Below are 22,155 nucleotides of genomic sequence, written 5' to 3' on the forward strand. Positions count from 1 at the left end.
ATTATATGCACTATTTTATTTTTGGAATATTCTACGACAACATTGTGTCATGAGGGGACATTAAGCCTATTATTATGAAAAAGAGAAAAATAAATAATAATATTAATAATAATAATAATAATAATAATAATAAGAAGAAGAAGAAGAAGAAGTAGAAGAAGAAGAATAATTATTATTATATATTTGTATATTATTATATATAAATGCATGTTATTATAACTATGATAAATATAATAATATAATAAATTATATAAATTATAAATATTATTCATAATATATAATATACATAAAATACAATTATGTATTATTATTATTATATTTATTATTAAAAAAATAAAATAAAATAAGTGTATCAGTATTGTGAAAATGGCTGTGATAATATAGTTTAATTACAATAATTTCAATGTTTATTTTCCAAATAAAACGGTACATTGAATTATTTAATCATTTAACTTGGTCCTCCGTACATGGCGCGCAATCTTCACCACTGATTTGTTGTTGCAGCACAACTAATCTGTTGAAAAATGGTTGACAGAGAAGCTCACAGAAAATGAACACACACACGCAAACTCAAATAAAATCACACAGAATCAGAATGCCATGGACGTGACAACAGATTACAAAACCAAACAAAATGTGATTTATGACATTTTATTTTGAAAAATAATTGTTTTGTTTTTCCCAGCACCACATACAAATAACACATTCACACTTAAACAAGCAGGGTTTTGGAGAGGGGAGAAAAAAAAAAACAAATATGCGAACATAAACATTATGTTGTTTTTTCTATAAAACATTGCTAACAACCAGTACTATCGCGGAGCTATGTAACTTAAAACATGACAAAGAAAGAAAATGACACAGAAACCATTACACTCAATGAACGGGGGTGGGGTTGGGGGGGACAAATCATTCACATGAAATATAAATAAAAAATAAATGTATAGAAAAAAAAAAACATTAACATGCAAATCAGGACAGATTGTGGAAGCTGGCCCATAACCTTACTAGGAAAATAATAATAATAATAATAATAATAATAATAATAATAATAATAATAATAATAATAAACAACTAACAACGGTGAAAGAATGGAATGTCTTGCACATGTAGATGGATGAAAATGTTGTTCACAATGAGAGCTACAAATCGCTCGGGCGTATCTGTAGCGTCAGACATTTAGAAATCAGCACGGAACAGGCTGAAACCTTTGGCATATGTTCTTTCTTTTGTGAATGCGCTTTTTACAGAAAAGCAACACGCTCACTATTTCCATTGCAACAGGTCTGTAATGAACGTCATTGTTATTTTAAAATATAATTTTAATGTAATATTATCCCGGGGCTGCCTCTTTTTACTTGTACTGTACTTACATACTTGTGACGGAAGTCAGTTTAGAATCAAAAATCAAAAAGCACAGTCAATGTGAATCGGATGGCCCTGTGGCTTCGAAAACATTCACCAACTTTTGAGACAAACAAACACAACAAGCAAAATAAGCAACAAAGCAAAAAAATAAATGACAACGATAAACTGAGAAAAACAAGTGAAGCACCTGACATTATCTGCGTACATGCAGCCTGGCGTGAGGCGGGTGCCCTGATGTGGTCGTGATGACGACCACATCATGGAAAGTGGACCAATGTGGCCGATAACATGTGTTTTGGGGGGTCTGGGGGTGTGAGCAAAGACGGTTTGTTAAGGAAGACACACTGCTCTCTCTCCATCTCGTCCATTTGGTTTTGTCACTTTAGATTCGCATATCTCCCAAATAGGAGCCTTTCTGTGTGGAGTTTGCATGTTCTCCCCGTGCTCACATGAGGTTTCCTCCATCTAACGTCAGTAAGGACCCCCCCAAAAACATGCACACATCATCGTCTGACCAGCGATGGACACTTGTCACCAGGTCCCTGGGGGCGTTGTTAAACGCTGCCCACTGCTCCTGGCTGCCCCCCCTGGAGGAAGGACAAGCCAGGATGGGTTAAATGCAGAGGCCTCATTCCACCGGCCACCATCCAAAAGCATCTGCGTCTGTGTGTGTGTGTGTCTATATATGCACGTGTAGTAGTGCAGTGTGTCATGTGACAAATAAAGATTCTTCATCTTCTTCTTCTCCTATTTGCCGTAATGGCTGGTCGGGGAAACTACAATATTGACTCTGACGTCATTTATGTGATGACACCCTAACCCTTTCCTGTTAACCGTTAACAAATGTTAAAAACATGTAGAGCAAATCTTGTAAATGACTCTGGAGTCGGGAGCCGCTCCAGCAAAGGAGCGAGCGAGGCGACTCACAAATTGAAAATAATGACTGAGAATTATAGTGAAGGAAAAACAGGCCAAGGCATTCGGCATAATTGTCATTAAATGTGATTAATCGAATGTGGTGTTTGTTACACCAACTGAATCGAATGAACAAAGAGTCAGAAAAAGATCTTTTTCTATTTATACATTTTTTTTTCGATTTATTTTTCTATTTAATCAAAGCTATATATCCATTGCATTAGAATTTTCTATTTTGTATGGACGGTTTCTTAATAGAAATGAGCAAATATAGCAATGGGTTACTGCACTTTGAGTGCCCCATACTGTTGTTTTTTCAGCGGTGCGTCTTCCCCTCAGTAACCGGTCTTTGGTGTGGAAGGTATGGGGGTGCGGGTGGTTGGACGGCCGGCTCTAACTCTAGCAGCAGGCCAGCGAGGCGACCAGTGCGGTCAGAATTAGAGAGGCCCCCCGGTACAGCCGTGGGGCCACGGAGCTACTGTTTGCATTTAGCAGGAAGAAGGGGCTCCCCAAACTGGAGTTGGAGTTGAAGTTGACGTTGTAGTAATCGTAGTTCGAGTCAGACGCGCTTTTGTAGTAGGGGGTACCTTCGCATCCCCGCTCGATCTGCCCGCTGCGGAAGAGCGCGTCGCTGAGGAGGTCTGGCAGGCGCCCGTTCAGGTCCACGGAGGCCAGGCAACCTTGGAACCCCTCCCTGGATGCCACCAGCTTGGGGAGGCTGCTGTACATGCCGGGTCCTAGGCCAGCGATGAACAGATCACCTGGAAGGGGTGATAAGCATAACGGGATGGGGGAGGGGGAGTCGGGTATGGACAATATCTTTATAGAAATTAGCAAATACAGAAAGAAAAATTCTACTGGTTGCTTCACAATGAGTGGCCCCTAGTGGCCATTTCCCCAAAGCAGTGCATCTTGGCAATGTAACTGACAGTTAGCGATCACGCATCACAGCATTTATTTTGTATAAATATCATAAACATACTGTATATATCTGTATAGACCTACTCACAATTGTATTTTTAAGATATATGTTTACCCAACATTGCATCCTTTTTTGTACATTCTGTACATTTTTGTATATTTGGTGATATTTTGTTTTTCTATTTTGCTGTTTCCTTTGGATATTTGGCTATTTTTGTACATTTTGCTATTATTATTTCAGACTGTTAAGCTTTATTTTAAAGCCAATTGGCCAGCAATGCCCCAAATCTTTAACACAGCAAGATCCCCATATATGAAAATGTACTTAAATAATACACTGATTCAGATTCTGTCACAACCTAGCCATGTACTGTTTATGTCAGTTTGGGGTTTGGAAGAGTCATTTTTGTTGAATTTTTTATTTGCCATTAGATCAGATCCTAAGTATTACAATGTATCCCTGTGTACCTTTGAGGTCGAGGTTCTTGGCGCCGTTGATGCTCTGAGTGGTGGCCGTGGCGTCGACCTTCAGCGTGTGGGTGTTGCTATTGTCGCGGGTTATTACCACGTTGTGCCACTGGTTGTCATTGAGGGCGCTCTCGCTCTTCCCTTTAATGAGGTTGGGCCCGTTCCCGAGATCAAACACGTAATGGATGTACCTGCCAGAGATGTGGGTTATTCGGAGGTAATAGGGCCTTTTAAAGATGAGCCGACAGGGTGTACTGTACTAGCTATTGTAAAAACCTAATGAAACAAGTGATAAGTGGAGAAAGATGAGATTAGGGGGGAAATTGAGGTGTTACAGGAGCAGAAGTTGAAGACAGAACAGTGCAAATCAAACAGGTATTAAAAAAGATGAAACAGAGACGATCTACAGATATGAACAGAAGTTAACAGGGACCAGCAAGTCCAGATGACTATGTTAACTTGTCAGCACAAATATTTGCAGGTGCCAAAAAGTAGTAACTGAAGTAAAGGACAGCATGTTACGTAAGTATATTGTAAATAGTGCATAGTAATAATATGTACTGATAGTGAAGTTTAGATAAGTATATTATATTATGGTAAATAATATATATCATACCTTTATGTATAACAACCAAAAATATCATATATTTATAATATGTGATACAATATCATATACAGTATATATATACGCAACGTCAAATACATGTGATACACATCTATGTATCTTTCCTTGAATTGTCAGATATTTCAATAGGCACAATAGCGCAACCCAGTGGCCAATTCCTTCTTTATTGTAACGTTTCTCAGTACAATACCACTAATTGATGCTGAAATCATTGGAATACCAATGAGTTGTCCTCAAACTCAAACATGTAACATGCAAACAACTCAACATGCAAAGATCCCTTGTTTTTAACCAATGTTCATACCTTCACTCTTCTGGGAAAAAAATGAAAAAAGGATTTCAAAAGAGTAAAAAACAGAGAACAATTCAATAATAAAAATAAAATAAAATAAAGACATACCCTTTCACTAGTTCAACAGCAATGAAGTCGTTTCCGTCCCCAGAGTTGAAGAGGATGAACCCGTCCGGGGTGGTGGTCTTGAACTGGAAGAAGAGGTGCATGGAGGTGTAAGCCTGCAGTGTGGCCAGGCTCAGGTAGCTGCTCTTGGATTTGAAGGTGACCGGGTCGGCGATGATAGAGCGTATCCCGAAGCGGGCGTTCAGCTCGCAGTAGTCGATGTCGCCATTCTTGCACAGGTCTATGTAGAGCATGCCATTGAACCTAGTTTGGAAAACGGGGTGGGGTTGGGTTGGATGAAGATGATTACCCTTTACTATCTGAAGCAGAGATATATCAAACTTTGAAAGCACTTGGCTTGAATGGAATTCTGTTGAAGTAGATGCGTTCAACAGAAGTGAATAAGTTTAAGATGCGATAAGATAAGAAACAATTTAGGTCAAGAAAGGGATAGTAAGTAAATGTACACATCATCACCAAAAATAACACTATTTAGGACTATCCTAACCATCGGTAGTGAGCGTAATGTGGGCAGATGGCACTTACATTAAAGTAAGTAAGTACAGGTAGGAAGTAGTAAATAGTATATAGTATAGTACATACTATACTAGACATAGCATAAAGCATATATACATATACAGCAGCAGCAGTACAGAGTATGTGGGGATGGTAGCTCAGGCGGTAGAGCTGGTGGTCTAGTGATCTAAAGGTTGCTGGTTGGATCCCAGGCTCCTCCTGCTAGCATGCTGTAGTGTCCCTGAGCAAGACACTTAACCCCTCATTGCTCCTGATGGCTGCGTCCGTCGGTGTTTGAACAATTGTAAGTCGCTTTGGATAAAAGCGTCTGCTAAATGACTAAGTGTGTGTGTGTGTGTGTGGTCAATCCAGTGACAGCAGCAGCAGTAGCAACAACCATACAGGTAGAAGTATAGTATATAGGTGAGTGTAAATGTTTATAAGTATTAAGTATATAGTTAAGTAAGTATAAATTATAATCCAGAGTGGTATTTGAATGTCCACATGGAAAGTGTAGTCCATATTTATAATCCAACCCACTTGAAAACTACAATTACTTATACTTGTGTTAGTATGTTTCTATATTATGAAATAAAAATAGATATTTGGGTACAATTTTGGAGTAGCCTATCCGCCTAGTACCTGAGGCTCTGAAGGTGCCCGATGAAGCTGGACGGGATGCCAGAAACGAAGCGGCGCTCCGTCATGATGCCCGTCTCAATGTTGTGGAACTCCAGGCGGGTGTGGTCGCCCGCCATTTGGCCTGGGGAGGGGGGAAGGGGCGGAGGTGGACGGGTTGAAAAGAGAGACAGAAAAACGGAACAGAACAAAAGAAAAGGAAAAGAAAAAAAGAAAAAGAAAAAGAGAAAAGAAAACAACCGTCTGACACTAACACAGAAGGGGCTGAATTCAGGGGGAAAAATGTATGAATGGTATAAGATCAAAACTACTTTCTACATGCTCCTTCATCAATTAAGAGTATTGTTTCCCGTTTTTATTTTTTTAATGCAACATTTCCCAGGAAACCATGACACCGCATTTATCCAAAACAAATTACAACAGGCGCCGTATATTATGTTCTGTTTTCAAACATGAACCGAGGGTATGCAGTTAAGTACCTTCAGCTACATCATCGTCAACCGTTAGCTTGTAGGTTTTGCCGCGGCGGACCACGCGTACCGTATGCCACTCATTATCATTGAGTTTTTGGCCAGCATACAGGGTCTCTGGTCCTTTGCCTGAGAATAATGGTCAATCACAGAGTTAAAGTCATCCCTGCGCCTTGAACCAAACATTTGTTTTCCCAATGATGACCCATTACATGGCCACGCTCCTTGGTACATCTCTCTATGCTTTTTAACTATCAGCCAATCAGATCTCTTCGCTCATCTGGCGTGGCCTATTAGTTGGGGAACCCACATTTTAATTACTACGCCCCCAGCTGCTGGAATACTTCCAGAAACGTTTTCTTTGGCTTTCTTCCTATTTGGCTTTCTTTGTGGCTATCTTTTTTGTTTGTCTGTATATTTTGTGCATGTTAGACACTGCAATTTCTGCATCTATGTATGCATATGCTTTTGAAGTTTTTATTTTCTTCTTTGTGCAGCACATTGTATTTCACACTAAATGAAATGTGCTATATGAATAAAGTGTTGCTTTCTTGTTTGCTTGCTTAAGTGTAACGCGAAATTGCAGAGCAAGCTTGTACCATTTGCTCACAAGCTTAGAACGTTTTTGTTGTTTTTGTTTGTTCTAAGTGTAATTGTGACATCTTAGGAAAACAAAGGCTTGGCTTCCACAATGAAATGCACACTTAATTCATTTAAAAAAACCGAAACACTCCTGTGGATACATCTGTATTTGTCATATGAATTTCTTGAAGCACTATGTTGATTTGATTGTGATTTCAGATAGCTGGAGCGAAGAGAACACTCTCTATGTCATCAGACAAAAAAAAAATGAATTGCTTCATACTCATCGTAGAACAGGGCATTTTTTTACACCCGAGAAAAGTGTTATCCGCATCAGAAACAAATATATGCAAAATGAAGCAGCCAACCATACAGTTTGTAGTGGCTTTATGCTTATTTTACCATTCCAAATGAGGCATGCGCTATTCTTAGTCTGACTAACAGGATATAAACTGTGGGGATAAATCTCCCATTGGCCGCCTTTGCTGTGTGCTTTTGGATTTCTTCACCTGTGAAACCATCATTGCTGAGAGGAGGACCATCGACATCTGACGACCTCCTTTTGACATCTACCTTCTACTGAAGTAAAATAATGAATATGGACTTATGTGTTTCTGTCTCTACTTCACCCTGTACTTGAGTACTTTTGTAATCAGTTCTTCCATACTTTCATTCCACTTCAGATCTGAAAATCTGGCATCTTGTATATTGCAAGACTTCTCGAGTGCTCCTCAGTGTGAAAAAGCACAGAGGTCCAAAGACTGTCCCCTAGTATTTCAGAGACTGGGAACTGGAATTTTATGGAGAAACTCTTGTGAGTGGATTTTGACTGGTGAGGGACTGTTGAATGCAAGAAGCCCAAAGAATTGTGCAGTTTAAGTTTAATGGCTAAAGTACAGCAGACATTGACATGAGATGAATTGTCTCTCTGTCATATGTAGAAAGCCTACACACACTGTGTGGTCTTCGCTATCTTTCATTGTTTTATTACATGTCAAATTATGCCATGAAAGATACGTAAAATCTTGATGAACACATTTATCAGACTTTGCAAGTTGAAGCCAATCCACTGGCATATTGTGTGAGTTGAGGAAAAACTATCCTTCATCCTGGTATTCCAACAGTGCCCTATTTGAAGCTGCACCAAGGCCAGCCGGGACATTAAAAAGTAGTGTCGTGCAGTGGTGGCTCAAGGGAGGCGGCAAAATTAAGAAAAATCATCAGTGAGTGATCAACACAGGGTGGATTCGAACCCGGGTCGCTGCAGATGTTTTGTCTATAATATGGCTCAAATGGTTGAGCCACCAGGACAACATAAGTACCTCTCCGTCGGTACCTCTCCGTCTGTACCTCTCGGACAGTGCCTACAGTGTGCCAGCGATTTGGCACCCGCACTCCGATGGTACCAACCCAGGCACGATCGGCAAATACATTTGTGTTCATGCCATAATTCCACAAGTATAGCCTCTTTTATTGTATCACAGATCTGGGCCCTTGGGTCGGGTAACAAACATCTCCTATTGGTCACTCACCAGGAAAGTTTTATCGAAGGACCTGAAAAACAGCGGCCCACGTCGAACGGCCCAAGATGGTGGAAAAGCATTCATGACGAAAGATGTTTGTCTGGGACGGGCTAAAGAGTGGCGAAATTGCATAGTGTGTGGAGGCCTTAAGCGAAATTCCAAAGACCCACTGATGAGTAGAAGCAATCCATGTTTATCAGGGGAAGGCCCATCAAACCAACTAAAAGTGGCAAATGTTTAACCAAGCCGGTTTCTGAGGACAGGATTCTGTGTGAATACAAACAAGGCTGATCAAATTATCATTCACATAACGGGTCTGAATTGAATCATATAATATGAGACTATGCATGATCTACTGACTAATTGTATGTGTAGAGAATTAATCTAAACCCTTTCTAGGATATACACGTGGGTCAGTTTTTGCAGAAACAAGACTGTGTCACCTACAGTATTGGAGAACTCTGTCATCGGTTTATGCATGTTATGTCACTTGAAGTCAGAGATATAAAAAGAGCAACTGATTGTATGTTTAATAAGATACAATAAAGAGGCATGTAGTCTATTATTACTATTATGGTAATTATTTTTAAGTGACAAGGGGTGATTTACTACTCATGCCAATGGCAAATAGAGTGCCTTGCAACTTAGAGCCTTCTAATACCAATTTACCACTATGGCTAATGCAATAATGTCAAATGCAGTAATGTCAAATTAGTCTCAACAGCCAAAAGTTGACCAAGATTGAGTATTATAGTCTATACAGTGACAACAATTTAAAATGAAATATTATTACAGAAAAAAACATTGACATGCTTTAAATCTTTCACTTGTTAAAGCCAGAAAGTCTCCAAATGGGCATATTAAAATGTTAATAAATAAACGCCTTAAAGCTTATCAAATCACCACTCATTCCCATTTGCCTGTAGTTATTTCTCTTGGTTCCTGCAAACCTACTGGTGGATAGACCAGCTGAATGGACAAAAATCAACCTCCCATATCATAGGAATAAGAGAAATAGGAAGGGGGTAAGATTGACGGAAGCACACTTTCAAGACACATTACTTTTAAGAAACAACATATCAACATATCATCAGCATAGAAAGCAAAATGAAACTTGAGTGTTAACTTACTGGAGTTACAGTTTATCCTGATACAGTCTAGATGGGGAAGAATAAATGACAGATGAAATTGCATCCTTCAAGGTTATAGCTGCAGACATCCAAAAACAAGAATTCCACCCTTCCGGGGACGTCCACATGCAGAGCGGCAGCCATTTCATTTAAAATGTCTTTATCATTCACAGAAATATATATATATATATATATAAATATTTATAATGGCAAACTGTGGAATTGCAATCAAAAGATAATTTGACTACTTCTAAAGACTACTTCTGCAGATTCAGTAACAGCGTAAAATACTGCATGTGTTTGGTGCAAATAAAACTTAGCAGTAAACTTTAACTTTTGCTACTTTTGACTAGCACCATTAACCATTGATATTCATTGATTTTGAGCAGTTCTTACAGAAAAATGGCCGCTTGTGTACCAACCACATCTGTTGTCCAACCAACCAACAGCTTTTTGACTCCATATTTGGTTTCCCGATTAGGGTCAAAGTCACCGGCTCCGAAGCCTCTGCACTAACTTGTTGGCTAAACAGGCAATACAAGTTTGTGTGGCTGTTATTTAGCAAGAAGATGGTGAAAGCCGTCCATCTTGGAGCCATGGATCTTTGAAAAGCTCAAATGCTTTCATACATTCAAAGCCTCATTTGAAATTTGAACAGATTTTGAACGGAATGGTACCAATTGAGCCAGGCCTTTTTGGTTGTAATTGTTGCTTTGGACGTTCTAGGTTGGTCACGGTGTGGCTGGCGGTTTCATGTGTCGTCAACCGCAACAGAAAAGTGGGGGCGAACAGCCGCGATCCAATCAGCACCAGTACCGTGCAGAAGCACAGGAGCCCCGACCCTTGAAAATCTGATTGGCTTAATCCTTATCCTTAATCCTGGCTTCATTAAGGAAAAATAAAAAAGGAGAAAATACCTTTTCTTAGCCACAAACATCTGAGAACAAGTTAACTAAAAACAAAAAATATATATATTATTTCATTTTTTCCACTTTAGAATTCCGCATAATAAGTATTAAAATTTCTTAATAAGAAATGTATGTATTTAAAACTTGATACAGCATTTTTAACATGATCTAATATTGTGAAAGCTTTTATTTTCCTAGAATTGTCAAATTCAGTGTAAATAAAATTGTCTCAATTATAGAATATGCTTCTTTCCTTTTTGGTGCACAGTAACAGTGTAAAAAAGAGAGAAGTGCTTTTTTTGGGGGTGGGGGGTGGGGGGGGGGGGGCCGTGGCCAGCTGCAGGTCTTGCTGGGCTCTGTTCTCGGGCTGTTCGCCTGACGGGCCGCAGGCTTAAGGCCTTTGAAGGGGTGAATACCATCTTTTGACAAAGCATGATGGGAAATGGAGTTGACAGCGGAAAAAAAAACATTGGGGGGAAAAGAAAAACATAGTCTCATAAAGATCTGCATCGTCGGCAAACAAAACAACTACCCCAAAAAACAGTAGGATGATAAAAGAACATCTTGATTTGTGAAAGGTAAAGTGGTGTTAGTCACAACAAGAAAATAATTTCTTTTTTTTTTCTTCTGTGGAGTGATGGATAGATTAGTTGGCATACATGGTGGAAGACACATCCAAGACAGTCTCAACGCAGTTGCACTCTTGTTAAAAAAGGGGGCTGAAGATATTTATATTTATATACAACATTTCCGAGCTACGCATCTCTCCGTCTTTGGACTATTGCCCTGTGACTGTCTCAAACGTTCTCCAAACAGGAATATGGATGACAATGCGAGTGTCTGTTTCAAAAGATGAGACAAACAGCTTCACAAATGATTTCAATTTTAATTTAAGCAATTCATAGGTATCTTTGTACAGAAACCTCAAATAACACACATGCAAGCACATCTTGTAGGTATCACCTTTAGCTACTTTTATTTCTTATTTCATTTATTTGGTATCTTATCATGACAGTGATGAAGAGAATGTGGCACAAAGGAGTGTGAAGTAGATGAAGGTGCAAGATGGGGAGGGAGCGGGGGAGGGGGACACCGTATCACCGGCGGTAGTGTAGGGCTTTGGGAACATAGGGGGGTGGCATACAATACCTAGGTTGACGGTGAGTTTGACACGGCTGCCATCCAGCTCAAGCCGCAGCGTGTCGGCTGAGTCACGCGAGGTGGTGGCCATGAGCAGGCCGTAGGCACGCTGCGAGCGGAAGCGCAGGGACACGTCCTCCGCCTCCGTGTGCATGACAGTGGGCATCAGCACCTTCATGTACATGCTGCCGTCGTAGGAGAGGATGGAGGCCTCTGGTTGAGGGGGAGAGAGAGAGAGAGAGAGAGAGAGAGAGAGAGAGAGTGGGGGAGAGTCAGTGGTTTTTTGCAACGCCGTTCCTAAATAGTATTTTTGCTAAACCCAAGACATTTTCTTCACGAGTCAAGAAATGTGATGTAGCTGCAGATGCACGGCGACAAAGCATGTGGAAATTATTTCTCACTGAAATCACCACTGCTGATTTTTTATTATTATTTGTTTTTTTAACCTGTGCTGTCAGCATGCTGGGCATACAACACAGAGTATTTGTATGCTATTGCATCTAGGACAGAGTTAGTCTGCAAGTGGTGTTCAAGTTCTCAACCTGCAATGCAACTCTTTATTAATTCTTAAATCATCAAGAACTGCTTCAATAACTCTGTCCTGTGGACGACCTGTAGAATGACAAGAGCACAGTTTTTTGTTGTACACAATCCTCCTTTTTGGAGAAGGAGCTTACCATGTTTGGGTCTATAAACAACTTATCACTACTCCAAGACGGGGAGAATCACCAAGGGTGAGACAAATAAACATAGAACCAAACAACAACATGTACATGGAAAAAAATAAACATTGGACGACAACAAGTATCGAACAAACAGAGTTAATTAGGTCCAGGAAACTGGAACAGCAATTGTGCACATTTCCTCTTCCTGTCACAATTATGGCAGTAAATGAGGATAAAAAGGAGAGGGATGCAACTAGGAGGGTGCTGGGGTGCGTTCAAAGCAGGTGCTGGTGCCTGTGATGAGTGTGTGTGTGTGTGTGTGTGTGTGTGTGTGTGTGTGTGTGTGTGTGTGTGTGTGTGTGTGTGTGTGTGTGTGTGTGTGTGTGTGTGTGTGTGTGTGTGTGTGTCCACCGGTGAGTGTATAGGACTTATCCGAATTGGCTCTGGTGTATAGGGTCGGCATTATGTCGTGGCGCCTCCAAGCAGCAGAAAGGGCACCGAAGCCACCCCCGAGTCCTGCAACTGCATAGACACCCCCCAGGACTGCAGGAAAGCCCCGAGCATCCCGTCCTGCAGCCACAGAGGACCCCCTGCCTCCCAGGGAGGTCAGAAGCACGCGGAGCAACCCCCACGCCTGGCCCTGAAGAGCATTACCCAGTCCCAGCGAGCACAAGGAGACCCGGCACCCCTGAAGCGCACACATACAGCCCCACGTGCAGGCACATACAGCCCCGCAGGTGCAGAACCTAGGCTGCGGGCAGACGGGCACCCCACAGGTGAGCCAGCAGGTCCCCCATGCCCACCCAACCCCCGTGCAAGGGCGAGGCCCCACCTGGCCGCGAGCCCCCCCCCACGGGAGTGCACATCCACGTAGCCGAGTGTTCTCAACGCAGGGCACCCGGATGTTAGCACGGCCTCGCCGAGGCCAACAGGCCGCCAGGTATGGATTAAATGGATTTTTGAGGGTCAGGGAAGGTTTAGGAAATTTGGGATGGGGAGGGAGGAGAATAATTGCAGATCAAAATTTCCTGTTAGGTCAGTTTATAGCTGAATAGCTGACAACTCGATTCTGATTGTAATTCCCATCCCTCATGTGTGTGTGTGCATGTCAGTGTATTTTTGCTGGGAAGTGTGTCTTGGACCCAGTACCTGCTGCGACGCACAAACCCAAACGAACACACACACGCACGCACGCACGCACACACACACACACACACACACACACACACACACACACACACACACACACACACACACACACACACACACACACACACACACACACACACACACACACACACACACACACACCTCTTGCTGGTTCCCAATCATTGCTCTCTGCAACTGAGGCTTACGCTCGCACAGTTATTTATTCATTTTGTTTTTTAAATAGAAAGCAGATGTAGCGAACATCTGTGTGAGGTGGCAGCAAGACGGAGCTCCCCGCAGTGGATCAAACGTGAGTCATTTACACTGACATGACAACCACGGAGGGGGTTCACACACAACACACATACACACACACACACACACACACACACACACACACACACACACACACACACACACACACACACACACAGACACACACACACAGACACACACACACACACACACACACACACACACACACACACACACACGGAAATGGAAGCATGGAGCCCTGAATGCTTGTAGAGGCTCAGAAGTACGCTGCTGGGTGATGCTGCACATTGGTGATGTTACCGCGGCGATGAAAACTGCTGAAAATATTTTTGCCAAAAGCAAGCTGTTGTGGATTTGCAGATTGCATATTTGATTGCAAAACGTTAGAGGTGAATTTTCAAAACATTTAGGGCGCCAGGGTTTCTCAGCCTTGAGCACATGACCCGAAAGAACATCCTGGCAAAGTTTTATTTTATTTTTTTAACAACTTTACATTTTCACAATACAAAATATATTCAAGTTGGAATATGGTTACATGTACATAATGACTTACCACCCCCACCCGATTCTAACATAGAGCCCCATGCCCACCCACATCCTCCGGTCCAGGGTCACACAAATAAGAGGACAAAAAAACACACAAAAAAGAAAATGAAATAATGATAATAGAATTCCAGCAACCAATCAAAAAAATGTTACCAAATTTGTCCTTCACACTTTTGGTGTTTGAATTAACCAGTTTACACATACAGTATGACAGGTACAGATTGTTCAGTCAAAATTTCAAAATAACTAATCTAAACTAGGTTTAGTTTTTTTTAAGGAAACTAGGTTTCATTAAACTTTTGGTGTGATCCATGTACAGTATATCTTACCCTCTAATTTCAACGTTGACATCACCTCCTGAATCTACTGCATAAAGGATGGAGGCTTTTTTGCCTTCCAATTAAACAAAATGGGCCAGCAGAGAGGTAAATGCAATCTCATTTCTTTGGTGACCAAAGAGGCCCCTCCTCTGACTGGACTATCCCAAAAACGGCAGATAGGGGGTTAGGAGTCAGTGTTATATTGCATAGCGATGACATACAGTCAACGATTGAGGACCAGAAGCTCCTTAGAGATTGGCAGGACCAGAACATATGCCTGAGAGAGACTGGGGTATGACAACACGTTCTGGGAAGACAGATGGATAAATATTGGACAATTTATAATTGGAAAAATGCAGGCAATTAAATATTTGAAATTGTATCAGATTGAGTCATATACAGAAAGATAAAGAGTGAATCTGTGAAATAATGAGTCCCACAGTTCATCTGAGATTTCCTCTCCTACGTCTGATTCGCAAGCAGCCTTTGTGTTTTCCCATGTAAGGGAGTATATACTCTGTATCACATTCTACACTCTGAAAATTAATCCTTTTTCGTATGGATTAAGATTAAGAATGTGGTGTTGGGTCTTTCTGGGAGGGATTGGGGTTGGATGAAAAATGTTTGGAGGCAAAGCTACAAGGCTGAAAGTATGGAAAATAGTGACTATTTGGAATTGGATAGTTTTGACAGAAAACTAAACAATCTGAATGAACAATCATCAAATAAATCAGTGAAGAAGACCAATCTACATATATGCCAGGCCTTACATGCCGAGTCTAATTGTGATTGAATGTTAATGGAGAGAAGCAAATTGTTTGTGTGTAATGTGTTTTCTAAATTAGGTCCAGATTTTTACTTAGTTTACCACCACAGGATTTAGATGATACATTTTCAAAGGTAGTGGGGAAGCTAACAAAGAAACTGGAGAAGCGGGAAGACTAGATTGTAGTTGCATGGTTGACCATAGAGGCCCCTCCTTCTCTACAAATAGGATCTGGATCTGGATCTGGAACTGTAGGTTAATTTAGAGATATTTGCTGACGAGCAGTAGTGTAAGAAGTTGGGTAGACCCAGCCTACCTTCTTAATTTTGACCTGTCAAAACTCGCTTTTCTAATTAAAGAGTTTGATTTATTCAAAATGAAGGAAGAAATTTGACTATCTAAATGTTAGAAAGATTGTTGAAAGATTTTGGCAAAAAAAGTAAGTATAAATACTTTAGAAGTATTGTCATTTTGACTGAATGTATGCACCCTGCAAGGGAGATAGGAAGGTTGGACCAATGCACTAAGTCTCCTTTTTGGCACCCCAATAGCGACTTAAAATTATACTTAAAGAGTGCTTCAAATGAACTTGTAACACATATTCCTCGATACGTAAAAGGTTCCTGTTCCACTTTAAAAGGAAATTGGTTATAGCTATTTTGCTTTGCTAGCTTGTTAACGGAAAATAGTAGACTTTTTGATCGGTTAAATTTATAGCCTGAAAGCAACAAACCACAAGAGAAGACCTGGGGCTACCGGGAGCATATTTTCCATTTCAGGCACTGCACATAGCTGGGCCACCCTTATTGAGCCAAGTGTTGTTGAATAGGATACAAAGAGATGAAAAAAAGAATGCAGTCACCTTCAGGTCAGCTGAAGGAGGATTCATGGTAAAATAACAAAAATAACACGATGGAGGCTGCGATTGTCCAGTGGTAGCCCAAACACAACAACTCCAGGACCTAAACCAATTACGGGAGGTACTGCAACAACTGAGGCAACATCTGATAAAACCAGAGACCACATTTACTGTAACAAGTGTCTGAGAGTAGGAAATTGGTCCCAACTGCCCCCAAAATTCTCAGAGTAATGGAAACTTGGTTCATCTATCTAGGCATAGGAATAAAGTCATTTTGTCAACTGTTTTAACCTGGTAAACAACTATCTCTACCAGGATTTAGGAGAGCGCTAGAGCTGTCCTAACCTGTTAAGAATCCTCAGCATGACACTCAGCCACAAACAAGCATACTGTATATGTATATACAGTTGACACTTGACAACAATTAACTTATGATATAGAATAATAGGATATATTTAGCATAGAGATGGAATCGATCGATGGAAGCGATCTAGACCATCTAAACGAAGATTGTTTGTTTCGACAGAAACAAGTGTTCTTAGATCCAACACCGCCATACATTTGTAGAATCATCAATCAAACTCTGAAGCAGATCCATGTGACTACTCTCCTGTCACTCCCTCTTGCCATACAGTCCCTTTATTCCCTTCACCTAGTTTCTCCGCCCATCTCCAAACCTGCAACTCATTCCCTCATCACTCAGCTTCACGCAGCTTCACATCCCTCATCACTTAGCTTTTATACCAAACCCCTTTCCTTTGTTTGCCACCAGATTTCTTGTGTGTGTTTCGTCAAGCGTTCCAGCATTATTCAGTCCTGTTTTTTCCTGACCTGCCTATTTTTGACCCTGTTTGCCTGCTTTCTGGACCTTAGAGACAGCAGGAGATGGCGGCTCGCCAGGAGAGAGGTATGGAGAGCATCTCGGAACATCTCCAGGGACTCTCCATTTTGGACCATGTACCGGTTACTTCTCGAGGTTACTTTGTGGGATTTTCTCCAGTGTTGGATGCACGCTTACCTCCTGGTTCCGACTGGCCATTCCTTGTGCAGTGTTCACTAGCCTTCAGCTTTTCCCACAGAGAGATCCTGGGTGACGTATTGACTTGCTACTCATGGGCTGAGCCAAGGACTGGGGAACCGCCAAGTGGGAGAAGCAATCTTCCATATGCTCGTTGGTCAGGTTGTTCTAGACTGATCTCCGGAAGGTTTTCAACCACATTACTCATGGAAGAGTCAATTTGAGGTTTGTTTAACCTGGCGCAGGGCAAAAGGCCTGTGTTTGAGTTCTCCTTCATGTTGTACCATGAAGGCAAAGAGCAATTGGAACGCTCCTTTGTTCTTTGATACCTTCTGCAATGGACTCTCCAACCACATTCAGCGAAATGGCTGAATCCTTGTCCAACCACGTGAGCCCTGTTCTTTAACTACTTGGATTTCGCTCTCGCTTACTCACCTTTTACCTTATCCATTAACCACAACAGCCTGTCATCTTGGGGTACCCATAGCTTATAAAACATAACCCACATCTCAGGATCTCACAGGAGTATGCTGTGATCTTGCAAGAAGATGGAAGTGAGTACAGAGGGTGGCACCGTGCTGCACTGACTAAAACACAGACTATCCGCTCCAACTCAGACAAATAACAAAGCGAATTACAAAAATATATAAAAAGATTATATAAATATAAATATATATATATATAATTTTATTTTTATATTTATATATATATATATATATATATATAATAGTTAAGAAAAAAAGGAACACTGTGCAACACCAAAGTGGAGGACCTCAAGGATTAAATCACTTTTTTTTTAATAAAGAGTATGCCATGGAAGAGGAGCAGGACAGCAATAATCCAGCGAAGAAGACTGGCTCAGCAACAGACAGACGATCTAATCCCGAGTGCAGTAGAGGTTAATGTCTTGGATGAGATTAACAAGAAGCTGGACATGATTGGTTGGTCCACTTTTACGCGACATTTCCAAAATCAAAGCCAGCCTTGATTTCCTGCACCGCACAGTTGCCAAGATACAAAAAGTCAAGCGGATCGAAAAACCTCCGCGAAGAATCTCAAAACGGAGGCGGAGGTTCTAAAAAATTACAATAAAATAATGAAAGACTTTCCTGGATATACAATCCAGAAGTATGCGTGACAACTTCATCTTTTCTGGGATCCCAGACAACAACACTGAGTTCCCAGAAAACATGGTGAAAGAGACTTTAACACAGTACTTGATCCAAGTTTAGACTGTTCTCAAACCAGAAATAATCACAAATTCTGGCATTCGTCGGACACTTAAAACAATATATGAGTGATCTTGCTATTGGCAATTGATGGCGATCAATTAATCCACATCATAGACAATACAAATATTATTCACCACCCCACCAAAGCTTCTCTAGAATGCTTTTCTTGACAAGTAACTCTTTTTTGTCCAAAATCACTATATTCCTGAAATCCACCCAATTGTTATCTTCGATTAGTTTCAACCTCATAAATGAAACCAACCTTAACCCTCCCATCAGGTGGCGGTTTATGGCCTCACCTTTGACAGATAAAGAATTTAACCATTTATTTTCCAGAGAATGGACTTCCTTCATTGAACTGAATGACTCTCCAGAAATATCACCATCCTTTCTTTTGGAAACAGCTAAGGCAGTTCTAAGAGGTAGTATTATTTCATTCTCCACTCACAAGAAAAAGAAAGGACAAGAATGCCAAAATAAACTCGAACAATGACTAAAGGAGTTGCACTCCCAACCAGCCCCCTCAACCACTGAGCAAATCCAAAATGAGATTGACAATTATATCTCAACTTGACAATATCTCCATCAAAAGACGCAATTCCTCATGCAACAAACAAGAGCAAATTATTTTCAATTCAGTGACAAACCAGGTATATTTCTTGCCAATCAATTGAAATGCAATAGAGAAAAAACCCTTATTATAGCCATCAAAGATCCACAGGGTAGGATAACATACACCCCGCAAGACATCAATAACATATTTAGAGAATTTTATAATAAGCTATATCACTCTGATAATGAATCAAATATATCAAACATTCACTCATTCCTTGATGAGATCGACCCCCCTAAACTTTCGACGGAGCAGGCTACCACATTATATCAACCACTTACTCTGGAAGACTTCAGGAAAGCTGTCTTCTCTATGCCCAATAATAAATCACCCGGATCGGATGGCTACCCAGCGAAACACTTCTGGCCACTTATATCACAATTATCTACCAAAATGGTTACAGAGATCAAGTCAACCTCCACCATGTCTCCACACATGAATACCGCTCTCATTTTGGTTTTGCTCAAACTGAATAAGGACCCAACCCCCACCTCCAGTTATTGACCCGTAAGCCTTATAAATTGCGATGTAAAGATTATTAGTAAAACGCTAACCAACAGAATTTAAAACTAAATTCCATTAAAATTCACCGAGACTAAACAGGCGTTGTCAAAGGCAGACACTCATGACGCCATTTATTCTGATCAGTCCGATCAGCATATCTCAAAGGAACAACTTAAATACTGTTATTGCTTCTTTAGATGCCGAAAAAGCATTTGACGGAGTCAATAAGACATATCTCTTTTCAACCGGCAACAAATTTGGCTTTGGAGACTCACTCATTCAATGGATCAGTATTCTGTACAACTCCCCATCTGCTTTTGTCATCACCAATGGTTATATTCACAGTGTTTCCCTCTACAACGCAGCACAAGACAAGGATGTCCGCTCTCCCATTTACTATTCGCCATCTTTATTGAACCCCTCGCGGCAGCCATCTGTCAAAACAGAAATATCGTTGGCATACAAACAGGAAACTGTTCACAAAATCAGTTTGTATGGAGACGATATCTTGTTATACATATGGAACCCAATATCATCCCTACCGGAGGTGTTCAGTCTTATATCTAAATTCTCAGCAATCTCAGACTATTCAATAAATTGAACTAAAACCACGGTCTTACCACTCAGTGGGGAGCTGTGCAATGCTGTAACCCAGAAACGTCACTTAACCAACCAGCGGGTAATATTAGAAACATGGTATTGATATCTCCACCAATCTGTCAGATTTGTTTCCCCTTGACTTTGTTGCATTGCTCAAATCCATTGAAGAAGATCTAATTTAATGGAACAGCAGTGAAAATGAATATACTACCAAAAATGAACTATATATTTTCAGTGACCCCAGTGCAACCAACAGTACATTGGTTTAGAACTCTCGACTCAATAATCAATAAATTATATTGGAAATACAAGAAACCGAGAATACATTGAGCTAACAAAGACTGTGGAGGCCTAGCATCCCCAAACTTCAGAAACTACAATCCAGCCCAGACCTGGGCATTTTACGGCCCTTGGGCAATATCCGGCCCTTCGGGCATCCCTGTCAGGCCCGCGTGAGGTCAATCGTAAATTAGAACATAAATTAAAAAGAATTTATGCTGTGCACTCAACACAACTGTATTATACAATTGATATTTTTATGCAATACAACTGTGTTGCTTTCATTTTGAAAAGCGTGCCAATTTTTATTTTTATTTATGTAAGGGCGCGCATGCATGGGTGAACAGCTACAAGTGATGCTGGCAAGCTAGCCCTCAATATGTCATCTCACAGTAAAAAAAGAAAAATTGATACTGAATCACGCGTTTTCAACAAGACATGGACTGCTAAATATTTATTTACAGAAGTCAAAGGTAAAGCCGTGTGCTTAGTTTGTGGTACACAGGTCACTGTGTTCAAGGATTACTATTTGAATCACAACTACGTGACCAAACACGAGGAGAAATACAAGAACTTGTCTGATCAAGAGCACGCAAGGGAGTGGGATGCTTTGCTAGCTAAGCTGCAAAACCAACAAGGAAAGTCCTTGTTGGTTTTACTAAACTTTGCACATTCAGAGATGCAGCAGTCAAGACAAGTAATGTCATATCCCACAAAATCGCTAGAAAAAGTAAACCGTTTTCTGACGGAGAGTTTATTAAGGACTTTTGTTGGACTGCAGCACTAATATGCCCGGAGAAAAACTTAGCATTTGAGAACGTGCCCCTCTCCTGACGTACTGTAATGAGGAAGGTTGATAACATTGCGGGAAATCTGGAGCTTCAGCTGAAGAACAGAGAGGTCAACTTTGACGATTTTTCCCTGGCTTTGGATGAGAGCTGCTATGTACGTGACACTGCCCAGCTACTCATCTTCTTACGCGGGATAACTACAGACTTTAAAAATCATGGAGGAGCCGGCAGCCATACAGTCAATGAAAGTGACAACAACTGGGAGTGATTTGTTCACGGAGATAAATGCATGTGTGGACAAGTTGGGACCGAAATGGGACAAGCTGGCAGGTGTGACAATGGATGGTTGTTCAAATCTGACGGAGAAAAATGTTGGACATTTGAAGAGAATTCAGGATAAAGTGACAGAAATGAACCCTGAGCAGATATTGACATTTTTAGATTGTATTATACATCAGGAAGTGTTGTTGTAAGTCAGTATTAAAAATGAACCATGTTGTTGATGTTGTAACTAAAATACTTAACTTCATCAGGGCAAGAGCATTGAATCACAGACAGTTTGTTGCACTTTTGGAGGAAAATCAGACTGAATATCGTAACATAAGCTACCACACAGATATCAGGTGGCTCAGGTTGGGCAAAGTGCTGAAAAGTGTCTGGGACCTGAGAAAAGAGATTCACGAGTTCTGCGTAAAGAAAGGAAATGCCATCCCACAGCTTTCAAATGCAGACTGGATGGCAGACCTGGGTTTTGCTGTAGATGTGACTGCACTAATGAATTAACTAAATGTCAAACTGCAATGCAAGGGCCTTTTTGTGCATGAAATGTACAGTGCAGTGAAGGCTTTCATGAGAAAGTTGCAGCTTCTCTCAAGCCAAATGGCGGACAACAATCTCACCCACTTGCCAACACTGAAGGAAGCCACACCATCAGC

At 40.9% G+C, this 22,155-nt stretch overlaps 1 protein-coding gene across 3 annotated transcripts in view; it reads right to left on the bottom strand.

Annotated features, from left to right (window-relative positions):
* The window catches only part of nrxn3a (neurexin 3a), a gene marked incomplete at both ends in the record, with an annotated part of 408,293 nt that overhangs the window by 229,126 nt on the left and 157,012 nt on the right, over positions 1–22,155 (bottom strand). For all 3 annotated transcript variants that reach the window (XM_080012225.1, XM_080012223.1, XM_080012224.1), the window contains 7 exons: positions 2,871–3,044; positions 3,673–3,863; positions 4,698–4,958; positions 5,853–5,973; positions 6,329–6,448; positions 9,555–9,581; positions 11,612–11,815. In XM_080012225.1, coding sequence (XP_079868351.1) covers positions 2,871–3,044; positions 3,673–3,863; positions 4,698–4,958; positions 5,853–5,973; positions 6,329–6,448; positions 9,555–9,581; positions 11,612–11,815 — 1,098 coding nt within the window. The remainder of the gene's footprint in view (positions 1–2,870; positions 3,045–3,672; positions 3,864–4,697; positions 4,959–5,852; positions 5,974–6,328; positions 6,449–9,554; positions 9,582–11,611; positions 11,816–22,155) is intronic.

This window comes from Zeus faber, assembly GCF_960531495.2.
Source record: "Zeus faber genome assembly, chromosome: 13".
Taxonomy (NCBI): Eukaryota; Metazoa; Chordata; class Actinopteri; order Zeiformes; family Zeidae; genus Zeus; species Zeus faber.